We start from the raw sequence: 12857 nt of genomic DNA on the forward strand, positions 1-12857 counted from the left end.
CACGGTTGAGTCCATGGTTTATGCAGATTTCTTGTGTAAATTACACTTAATATAGCGCGTATCAAGCACATGTATAAAAAAATATCCAATGCTGATGCGCGCTTTTGTCACAGTGCGCCAATTTGACACCTGTTAACATGGTTAGATAGGCTGTACTTCATGAGTCCACTGTTTGAAAAGTGGATTCATAATTCAAAACTGTGGACTCATTAATAAAATAGCATACTTAACCATGGCAACAGATGTCAATTGTCACACTGTGACAAAAGCATGCATCAGCATTGGACATCTTTTAATATACGTGGTAAAATAAGTGTAATTAATACAGGAAATCTGCATAAACCATGGACTCAACCGTGGGTTTTCAAAACCACCTTTGTGAATTCAGGCCAAAGGGTAGCCTATCATATCATACCAGTACAAGTACACATATATATATATGCAGATGTAATGGTCAAAAGCACCATTGAGTTAGGAGTCTTTTGACAGGTCAGAAATTCACACATTCATTCAGCAAGCCCAACATGGAGGGCTGACAGGTGGTTTGACACTTTGACTCATTCTAAATTTCACTCTTCCTCTTTCATTGCCTTCTCTAACCACTTCCTCTGAAGTGAGCTTGATGGCAAGTTGGTAACAATCAAAGGATTAATAGCTTTTCATTTTCCCAGGGTATTTATATCTGCTATATCGTGCTGCACCAGTGTATGCTATGATAGTCATTTTCTTCTTTCTTTGCTCCACCTACAAATGAACCGACAATACATGTAGGTCCGAAATATATGTATGAAATAAAAGTGTGATGTTGAAGGTCAATTTGGACGAAGAGGTACCCACCATCATGAGGCAATAGCTAGTTAGAACAAGGATAAAGCCATATGGAGCCATGTTTTGTGAATTTGTCTAACCATAGCCATTCCCAATATTTGATGGACCCCTCCCCCATCCCCGATATTTTCTTCTTTTTTTTTATCTCTGGCGTGTCATGGAGACCAAGTTTCAATTTTATCTCTGGCGTGTCATGGAGACCAAGTTTCAAAATAATACAAAATTATTCTAACCAGACTAGAACCTCCCTGCTTGGATGTCATGATTATTCCCTAACAAAAATGAAACCAGCGGGAGCTGAAAATGCAACTTCCTGTTATTCCAATTCATTGAACATTTATAAATGTACATTAAGTATTACAACAAATATTGATACCTAAGTTATAGTACAGGTGGGACGGTACAAGTGATCGAATTCTCAAGCAAATGAAACAAACAAATTGTCTTCCAGTGATGTAAAGTAAATGACAGTTATCACTATACACCAATTGATGCATGTATTAGGTAGACCTATTACAGTATGAGCGCAACCGACTTGCACCTGTGAACTATTCTCTCTTCCTTTCTTATCTGTGGGAAGATGACCTTGCTCTTTTCCTCTTCACACTATCAAATCACCGTAATTCACTGCCTCTTACAGCAGAAATACTGACTGAAACAGTGATCAAATAAAGGATCCTACATGTAGCAACTAGCATGCCTTAAGGCCTGGTCACACCGCCCGAGCGTCGTTGGAGCGGTAGGGAAAGAGGGTCGAAATTTGCTCTCAAAATTGGGGAAAAAAATTGAAAACGTAAAAAAAAACAATCGAAATCGAAAACGGTGAACGGTGGCGAGCGGTGATGATTTTTTTTCTCTCCGCTCCACGACCGCTCCAACAACGCTCGGGCGGTGTGACCATGCCTTTAGCATCAAGCACAAAAACTGGCAAACACATAAATTGTAAACAAGCAATCTCACTACTAGAAGATCTACACGTACATGTTGGGCTTGCTTAAATAGATATGCATAAGACTTGCATTTGATTACGATTTTCCAAATGAGGTCATGCAAAACTGGGCTTTTGCTCAATCATTACTTAATAGTGTTCCCTGGGAGACATACATGTACATAAAACATCACTTGCAGGGGCCGGGAAACCGGTAGGGCTGTGGGGGCTGAAGTCCCCACACTTTTTCCAAAACCATGTAGAAAACGTGAAAATTTCCATCAGATGATTTTTTGCATGATCAGCCCCCCCCCCCTTCTCCACTTTTGAAATCATTCCACTGCCCCTGACTTGTAATGTATTTTATACAAATAATGAAGTGAAAGTTCACTTTGTAACATCTTTGAATTCATGGACACTGTACATACATGTAAAGTTTGTGTCTTGAATGAATTTTGTGTTTCATCATTCATGTAAAAACAAAAATGTGTTCCATGTATTTCATCATTAAATTTCATAAATTATAGATGTTAAGACACATCAGAATAGAAGATGTAAATAATCACTGATTTAAAGTTCTCACACTACAAAACATATTTATTTATGTTTGAAATCTATACATTATCTATAAATAAAAATATCTCATCACTTTTTAGAATATGCTATCAAGTGCAAAATACATGTAAAATATGGGCTGGCTAATAATTCTGTCACAATTGCAAGTTAAACTTTTAAAATTTTGCAATTATCACAATTTGCACTATTCTACAGGTTTCATGCGCACTACAACACAAAAAACCTGGTTCACTCACCAGAAAAAAATTGTTTTCTATTTCTTTGCCATACACCGGAGTGGACTTGGACAAGAGTACTCTCATAATGATTTGTGCTATTCTTACCTCCACCTCAAACTTTGATTAGTACAGAATGAAATGCATCAATCTGCTTACATCTTCGGACTAGTTTTCGTTCACGGGCATGGACTTTGTTTCTCTGATGTAGCCGAGCTGCGACATGACTGGCCCACAGATCTGCTCAATCTCTGTGATCTGCTCTGTATTTAGCTCCCGACGCCATATATCGATGGAACGCTCTGAGAAAGCCAGCTCATAAGGGACTTTGTAGACACTGCTTTTGGCAGCTTGGATTAGCTTCTGGAGGGTGGTGGGCCGCAGTGGAATACCTGTCATACAAAGATGAGGATTTGATTCAAATAAGATAGTAAATATAGAGGCAGGGCATATTCAAATTAAATACAACAAACATGAGTGAAATAAATATAAAGTCAAGTGAGTAAATATATGAATAGGAGAAAGAAAGAAAGAAAGAAAAATGAATAGTGATTGAATGGAAGAATGCATGATTTTATTAAACTGTCCATCCATACAGCCAGTCAAACTAAATGCATCTATGTCATGGCTTTATTTACCTTCAGCTAAATGGGCAAATAACACGGTATTTCATAAACACACAATGATAATTACAAATATCTGTGATTTCTGTCAAATTACAGATCTTTGCATGTGCATGTAGGCTCTGATAAGCAATTGAGCAAGCCATGGATAATGGTACTCTGGCAAATGTACTCATAATTTGATAAAATCAAACAATGCAAACAATTCATTTCAAAAGGAAAACCATGTGTACACAATTAGGTATTTTTAATGAAATCATTGAATATAAAAAAAAGCTAATAGACAGCATAAAAGAGAAAAAGGGTCAGTCTACATGTAGGCCTACAATGGTACAATATGTGTCTCACCTATATGTTTGTGAATATCTTCAGCTGTTCTCTCTGACTCTAGTACAAGGTCTTCCACCTTCACCATCAATAAGGCACCAATTGGTAAATCTGATGTTTTCCGCAACATGGCTCCAGTGTGAGCCGCCCAGAGAGCGGACAACAGACGCAGAGCAGAGTTCTTGTTGGTTCTGTATTCTGCCCGTAGCTTTTCAAACTCCCAGGCATACTGTCCATCGTTTACACAAGATTTTTCTGACTGGGAAAACAGTTCCTTGATATGTAACTGGACATCCATGGCTTTGTACAATTCCTCAGATTTCCGCAGATAATTGGCCACAAATGCTCTAGGATCGCGCACAAAATGAATGGAATGGAGGGTGTTCTTGAGAACACTGTTGATCCAGGGAAGCTTGAGAGCCCATCCACCACTTTTGAAAAAGAGGGCCCCCTGGGCATTTGGGTACTTTTCAAGATTTTTTCGCACACTGTCGGGGGAGAAGGTCTTATATATGATGTCATTGAATTCCTCGCCCTTTGATTGCTCTTGTACAGCAAGGAGACGACGTCCGATCTTTTTAGCTTGGATCATTTCCTGGGTGAAATGCACATCTAATTGAGGATTCTTGTCTGTTATAGAAGACACAAACAACTCTGGACTCCATCGAATATCCTGTACCCACTGCTTCAGCTTAACAGAATGAAGGGACTCACTATCATTCCATTCGCAAGCATCTGTGATAGGATTGACTTCAATGCCATCACCTCTAGGAAGGCGGGCGTAACTGGAGGGAGCCACCATGTAAACAAAGTCAGGGTTCTCGTGAAATAGCCAGCTGATAATCTCTGCACCTGACCCTGGCAGCGACGTGATCACGACTGAGGGAAGCATATTCTTGTTCAATGTGTTGAGCGGTGGTTGAGGTCCAGATGATCGGGCAGAGTTCTCAGTGTCCTCATCAGTATCACAACCGAACAATGCACAGTTGTTAATATAGCTAACCCATATAACTACCCACACAAAGCAGAGGCCCATGCCAATGGAATTTATTCTACTCCTTGGCCTCAATCTTGTTTTCTTGCCGAACCAGAAAAAGCCAAGAGCCGATATAATGAAGGCAAACAATAAGATCCATTCAATAGGACGACCTTCCAATTTAGGGGGATCCTCTGTAAAGTAGGATTTTGAAACACCAAACTTCACTATTTCTGATGGATTACTCAACCTTTGAACTGTCGCATGACCAGGATACTTGAGGTATCTTAGACGAGCAACAGGATCTGAATGCTTGGTGCTGACCATTATCTGGTAGTCTTCATCCGAAGTCCCAACAAACATGGTGACTCCATCTTCGATGCTTTCCAGGAACTGCAGATTTTTCAACTTGATGGATGGGCCGCAGAGAATGTAGGCAAGCCTTGTTATACGAGGTGATAGCTTGAAGGTCATATTTACAAAGCTTGTAGGACGTGCCTGATACTGAGATGGTTTCTCTTCTTGGACAGCAGCTACTGTACTTCTTCCATCTGAACTAATCCAATACATACTATACTTTTCTCCATCCATTGTTATACTCGCACCCTGAAGTAATCCAGATAGCTTGTCAAGCTCAAAACTGTATTGTACATTGCGAAAGTATGCTGCCAAATGGGTCAGAGGTGATGTTTCGCTAGCTTCCACATGATCAAACACCAAGAGCAGGTTTGGATTCAAGAGAGTCAGAGATCTATAAACAGATTCTAGTTTCATCGATGGATTGTATGCAGTCACTGCTTCACCGGCAATGAATACAAAATCATTAGAGGTTGCAGTAGTGATGAGGTCACCATGGTACTCAACCAAGTCCGGATTCTTCCAGTCGAGCCATTTAGCACATTCTCCAAGTTGTCCCTCCCATGGTTCTTGGCAGTGGCTGGTCGGGGACGGTGCGAATGAAAGAATATTATTGTAATGTGACATCTTGGAAGAATAAAGCCCATCAGTTACAAACAGATGTCCATTGGGCACAAACTCAAAAGTATTCTGATCTGGATGTTCGTGCCCTGGATTGAAGCTATTCCATCCATTCAAAGGCCAAGATTTGTACATGTTTCTTTTAACCACATCACTCATAGCAGCTCCCATGAGTGCACCAGACTTAAATGACAAAAATGTGTCATTTGGATTCTTGGGATCTGTACTGCTGTATGTCACTACTCCCCAATCAGAAAATAAATGCATGGTAGGTGTCCCACTAGAGGGTGGAGGGACAGCTGGAATAGTAGCATCATACCAGATGTACTCAGTATGTAATGTGCACCATCTCTGGGAATCAGCGGATTTAAGCTTTTCTGTGTCTGCCAATGGATCAGGACGGGCATTCCGAATCTCCCTCGCCAACCAATTGCCCCAACCATTCTTCATCACATAAGCATCAAGGAACACGACCTGGCTCTCTGGCCCATAAAACCAATTGTGGTTAGAATCAGCAACACTAAGGGTTCTCTGGAACTGTGGTTTCACAGTGTGATAATAAAACCAGAAATGCTCCTTCACCCAGATGTCCTTAGTGTGATCAATCCTGAAGTGTCTTAAAGCAAGAAAAATATATTGCATCATTGATCTCGATGTATATGATCCATAGGGCACCCCTTCATCTGATGATCCATCTATAAGGTGATTGAAAAGCTTCATATTCTGTTCCAACTTATAAACCGCTGTTTCTACCCATGTTTTGGCTTCTTCAAGATGAGCATGCACCACGAGAGCTCCGTGTAAGAATGCCAGAAGATTCGTCGCGACGTGATTCTGCAGGTAAAAATGTCCCCAGGAGCGAATCTTTATATACCGTGCAAAGTCTTTGGTCTCATTGAATATACGCTGTAGATATAGCTTCTGGCGTTTGCTATCCAATGTGTTGTACATCCAGTCAAATGCAGTAGAGAAGCCAGTCAGTGAATGGGCCACAGGAACTTCATCAGTAGCTGCAGCAATAACTTGCCATTTAGGATGTCCAGCCATCAAATCCATGTAATTCAACAAAAATATCTTAGCCTTTTTATCTTCTGGATGAAGTAAAGTATACAATGCTAGTGGAGGAAGATTATTGCCATAATACTCGTTCCATAATCCTCCAAACTTTGCATAGTCAGTAGGGGGTAAGAATCTCTTAGGATTCCCCATCAACATGGTAACAGCTTCATCAATGACCTTTGATATATGTTCGTGAGTTGTGCTGGCTTTAGCGATGAGGTCTGGAATGTCTCGCTTGTTAAAATACAGCATGGGATGAGTAGTATATTTTGGCTTGTAGTTTGAAAAGTCAACTGTTAGTGCATCAACCGTGCACATAAGTACAGACAATATTAATGCTGATATCACATAGATTTCCATGGTGATTGTACAATTTTCCTTCTCTCTGGCTGTGTGAGTCTATTGATTCTGCTTCATTTATCAAGGCTTGATAAATAACTCCAACAGGATTTATCCAATGTACTCTTGGTTAACACATACCAGTAATGTGTCCACTGTAGCTGAGAATGCTGCTAGCTCAACATGGTTGAGGAATCCCGGAATCTCTGGAAAAAAAGAAACAAGAAAAAAGAAGATTATGACATACATGTATTGGGATTTGTATGTTAGACCACTGCTATATATCTCTAAGGGCACTCAGGAATTATAAATTGCTGTATTTGGTTAAAAATGTACTGGTACCATGTAGAATAAAATTCACAGCCTTGTGTTTGATCTAGGTTTGACCGATCAATTACCATCCCCCCCCCCTCCAAGGTCTTAATATAAAGAGGCCATGGCTGCATTGAATGAATATCTTATACACTAGTATTCCACTATATAGCTTCAATGTTTCTTACCCTCTGAAGAGTACACATGTAAGTGTGCCCCATGATTTTTAAAATATGACAGCTTTATGAAAAATCACGGCCCTTTATTACAAGTTTTAAAGCATGATGGTTCCCAGTGTCTGTGCCAAGTTCATTTTTTGTACACTTCACAGGTTTGATAAGAAACACTGCGATGAGAAGCCTACGTTGCATGAAATGTCTAAAATTAAACATTTTCTAACTAACTTAGTATTCAACCTAGTGATAAAAGATGACCCTGTCTCTCAATCTGCCCTTGTCCCATCCGCCTATGGACTACGGTAGGCCCTAGACCATTTGAGATGAGACCAAACAAACAGGAAATTAATCAAAGCCAGAGACTTACATAGATCTAATACAGTATAATCTATAGACCAAAAGCTTCGGTCTCTGTTATGTTGGTTGTTCAGCTGAACTCCGTTGGCTTCACTCACCAAATACAGAGACCAAAGTTCTAGCGCGATCTGTACAGGGGACTGTTTATGTACTTAAGGCCCCCATCTCACTAGGATGGTGATCATGGCGACCATGGCGATCTGTCTAAATCCCGCAAAGCGCAGCAGAATCGTCCTTGAATTCTATTTTTAGCCTGCGAGGCGATTGCACTGCAACTTAACTGCGACGGACCTGCGCTGAAGGCGATGGTAATACGCTGATAGTACGACGCTGCCACTCTCTTGCCACGATATGAGGCAGATGTGATGCGCTGTTTCTGCGATCAAAGCGACCGTACAACGAGGCTCATACGCTAATTAGGACCTCGGTACGGTGGTGCTACGAATGGAGCGATTGTGTTACGTTCATGATGGGCTCTTGAAACGATTTCAAGCAATCGGCATATTAATCGCGGCACATGAGACATTTTCAGTTGATTGCCAACCTCCAACCAAGATGGATGTCCAGAATTTGGTTGGACTTATACATCTTAGCATTATACAACAACATCAGTTAGAAGTTGAATACGAGGACCTGATACGAGAACAGGAGGAGGAGGCTAAAAAGATACTGGGTCCGATCCTGGCTGTCACTTAAGTCATAATATACAATATCTATTAAAATTTCATTAAAAAAATGTCGATGACCTAAATATCTAATATAAGGGATGCATCCAGAATTTCATAAAAGAGCATAAAAATCTTTGATATTCTGTTTATTTTTTTCCACAAAAGTTTGTCACTCAAAATTGTTAGGTAAATTCCTTTCAAATTTGCTTACAAGAAGTAGTCTACTGATGTGAGAGCACTCATAAGGGGGGGGGGCACAATGCAAGAATCCCCATAAAGTGTGCTTTCCTAATCAATACATCAGTGATCGAATCATTAACAAAATTTTTAATATTGTCTACTGTCACTGTAGTTAGAATTCATTCTATTTTTAAAACATAGTCAATTTATATATTTTTGCGGAGGTAACCCATTTCGTCATCAAGACATGTGAGCGTTTTTTTTTCTCTCTTTCAAGCTGGCTCAGCAGTAAGATTTTCATCCTCCTCCTGTAACCCCTCCTCCTCCTCTTCCTCCTCCTCTACCACCACCATAACCTCTTGTTCTTCCTCTTTGACCGCCGGCATAACAGCTTGGGCAGCTTCCCCTTTTTGGTCCTTTTTCTGGGAGGTATATTTGCAAACGTCGTGGTGTCGCCTCGTAATCTGTTGAAAATGTGATAATCCGCCACCATCGGCACGGTGTTTTATAGCAGCGCAGACGGTCGCTGCTCAATCGCTGCCCAGTCATCAGCGGCACAGCGTAGCAGAATTGTCTTGGAAACGGGCCTGTAAACACGGGTGATCGGTGCCGCTTTTAATGCGCTTCTACTACGCTTTATGCGTTGGAGCTCCGTTACAGCTACGAATATGTCGTTTGTAATACGCTCTTGACTCGATTGTGATGCGCTTTAGCACCTCCGCGATCTCGCTACGTAAGTTTTGAACATGTTCAAAATTTTGTGGCGACCAGGAAGATGGTGGCGATCCTTGCCGCTTCAGAAAAGATCAAGGTACGACGGAGAAGATTGAAAAGATCAAGCCACGTTCAAGCTACGATATACCAAGCTTTGTCGATTTTTGACGATCGCAGCGGAATCGCCATCTAGTGAGATCGGGGTATAAGATCCGATAAAACGGGGAAGTGAATTTGCGCAACAGCCAAGGTAAGTCACTGTTTTTGTTCCTTTTAACTTGATTTTTCTCCATTTTTGGGCAATTAATAGCAAGAGGGAATATTAATTTGCATTTTGGTCGCATTAGTTTTCAAAATTTTTATTCATTAAAGACAAAAATCGAAGAGCCCAGACGGGGGGATTTTGCATTGCAAGTCCCCTAAAGATGGCTCCACGATAGCGAGCCGTCTGTGTACGAGGAGAAATTTTTAAAAAATGTTCAAAAACTCCTCGAAACAGATGGCTGCCAGCTGTCTAAGCAATCTAGGCCTAAACCCTTTTGAGATTTGATCTATCCTCACTAGGTTGAATATACATTACTTACTACCGGTACTAGTTCCTTTCAGCGCAAAAGGCCATCGCCGATTAATTCGATCCTGCACGCATACAGCCGACAGATTGATTTGATATTACCGACAACAGATTACCTTGGAAAGGTATCAGATAAATTCCTGATTTCTAAATATTTTGGGGATGTCCAAATCTTTGAATTATGCCGGGTTGAATACTAGTGCCCATACGGTACCGGTAGTGTTAGTTCTATCTAGCTCAAATCAAAACATTGGTGAAATTATGAAGTCAAATCAGATCTTGAATTGAAAGTAAAGAAACAGATTCATGAATCATGACATGTAATTGTAAAATGAGATTGAGAACATGCAGAGCTAAATTGTAAATATCTGAATCTGATCATACCGGTAGATTTTAGGAAGACTTAAATCCATGTTTATAAACAATCTGTCCATAATCTCAATATCAAATCCAAATGGAGTTCCATGAACAAATGAGGCGGGGTTCCTACTTCCATGAATAACTGATGATGTGCTGTGCTGTTCCAACTCCAAGCCTCAAGCCTCTGAAGCTAGCGGGATTTACAGCGAGAACTCGCGGTCGGTGATCGGGGCTACACTCGGCTGCGAATGGCAGTTGTCTGAAAGAGTTCAATAAAACTTCCGCTGCTGGCAGATTTTTCGCATGTTGGTGCCACATCAACATCCCTGATCAATCAACCGTGCATGCGATCGTCTCTCGCGATATTTGCGGGTAGTGCAATGCGATATTTTTACGTCTGTCTGAATTTGAGTAATACCCGACAACTTAGTGTGATAATCATGCAAGGAGTCAATCGAGTCCAGCATCCGGGCCCAGCATGCATATCATTTTTTAAGTATCTTTTTGAAAAATTTGTGTTACAAAGAGTAAACAAGAATAACCTTGTTTGCTTTTAAGAAAATACCCAGAAAATAAGTACCTATTATTATATTATTTGCAAAATTTATATTTTTAAATCTTTTGTTGTTTTGTATGGTTCAACATCACCTATGACCCATCAATGATGAAGGTGATCGACAATACAACAATAAAGAATTACTTAGTATTAGGCCAAAGGCTATAAATATATATTTTTTCTCTTCGAAAGTTTGCAGCTCAGACATAATTTTAGTAGCAGTTTTATTTTTTACCTGAATAAACCCTCTGGTTGGTGTTTCATAAAGCTGTTTGTAAAGTTACGCAGGATTTCAAAGGTTAAAAGAATATGAATCATTTATACCATTAAAAAAAGTTACACATGACTGATAGGGATATCACATAGCAGAAGAAAGTATCACCACTCGTGCGTAAAGTCATTTGTACCTTACAAACAGCTTTATGAAAAATCCACCTGGAATTCCTTCCATATTGGTCATCGTTCCTCTTTAAGCATGTCTTTCAATTTCTCCTTATTATCAATCTCCTCTTTCACTCTCTCACTCTCGCCCTCTCCTCTCACGACTATCTCACAATCTTCCTCCAGCACTCCCCTCTTGATTTCTTATCCCCCCCCCAACCAAGCGCGAAACCAGCATCAGATCCTACAAAGCATTTCATGGGCCCAAGTGTACGTCTGGGGACAAAAGTTACTCTATTATGCATGTGCATGGGCCAATACTCAATAGCTGATGCTGGATACAGAACAGTAGTTCATCCAAAATGATACAAAACTCATCACCAGATGACAAAGTACAGCCAATTCTATTTGAGTGTCAAGATTTTAGTATACAAATCTAGATTTATTATCAGTACTGTTGCAAACAAAATTACAACAAAATGATACTAGAAAAACTTACACAAGGCTCACAAAGAAATTTACATCAAAAGTTACTACATGTACAAATAAAGTGTTCTACTAGAAATTACATTAAAATTATTTTTTTTATTTGACTAAACTTTATTAACATGGCTGTGGTTTGGATCATAGAAGGTGAAGTTCACCTTGAAGAAAAGTTGATCCTAAAAATAGGAGAAAAAAATATGGGTGAAGGTTTCAGAAAAAATCCATCAAAGATTATAAAAGAAAGTTATTGGTATTTGAAGCTTTTAATTTGTGACGTCACAAACAAGCACCTGTCCCATATTTTTTGTAATATGAAATACACAAATTTCAAGTTTTTAATGGTTCATGATGATATTTTTTCTTTCAGGAGCAGGTGAAGTAATTTGTCGATAAACAGAAGGTAAAATAACAAAACATTTTAATTTTTTGTTGCTGAGAAAATGACATATTTCATTAATTGTTTAATACACAAGATATATCACATATCAAAAATATAAAAATTCTAACAACTTTCTTTAATCTTTCATGGATTTTCCTCAAACCTTCACCAATATTTTTATTAATTTTTCACTATTTTTACAATATATTTTGTCAGAGTGAACTTTCCTTTAACAATCATTTCTTACATTACCCTTGGAAATAATATAGCATGCATCAGAGAATGAAATTTTTTAAATCATTTTTTTTATGTGTGTGTGTGCATGTGTGTGTATGTGCACATTTTGTAAAAATGAATGGCTCCTATAAGATGTCAAACAGGATAAATGTTTGTTTTTTGGAGGAAGGTGCTAGGACATTCGGTATTGTTTTTTTTAATTTCTAAAACAGGTTGTTTGATCAATCAATAAGTCTATTTGAGACAAATTGATGTTGTTCTGTTTATATCTGCTACAAATGACTAGTAATGCTCTATTCAGTTCAAAATAATTGGACTGTGACTATTCCTACACCATTAACCTAATTGCCGTACCAATACAACTGAACCAGTGTTGAATGACAATATAAATGCAATGTACTGTGTAGTTCAATATACATGTACATACAATACACCTGCACAAGTATAGATTACTAATGAGAGCTCATCTCACAGGACTCACTTGAGAATGAGAAAGCACATGGCAATATTCAACATCAACATTGAATAGAAACTAGTCTCACACTTTGATAAAACAACTATATTGCACTTAAATAGTTGTATTCTGCATACACAGTCAATTTGAGGATAATTTAAAGGAAAACAAAATAAA

The 12857-nt window shown here is 39.1% G+C and overlaps 1 protein-coding gene across 1 annotated transcript; it reads right to left on the bottom strand.

Moving 5' to 3' along the window:
* Window positions 1-1660: 1660 nt before the first annotated feature.
* LOC121407581 (dermatan-sulfate epimerase-like protein) lies at window positions 1661-10541 on the bottom strand. The gene is made up of 3 exons (XM_041598722.1): window positions 10212-10541; window positions 3519-7055; window positions 1661-2939 (listed from the first exon to the last, which is right to left on the bottom strand). The coding sequence occupies exons 2-3, from the start codon at window positions 6868-6870 to the stop codon at window positions 2716-2718; spliced, it is 3576 nt and encodes a 1191-aa protein (XP_041454656.1). The 5' UTR covers window positions 6871-7055; window positions 10212-10541; the 3' UTR covers window positions 1661-2715.
* Window positions 10542-12857: the final 2316 nt, after the last annotated feature.

Source organism: Lytechinus variegatus, chromosome 2, assembly GCF_018143015.1.
Source record: "Lytechinus variegatus isolate NC3 chromosome 2, Lvar_3.0, whole genome shotgun sequence".
NCBI lineage: Eukaryota > Metazoa > Echinodermata > Echinoidea > Temnopleuroida > Toxopneustidae > Lytechinus > Lytechinus variegatus.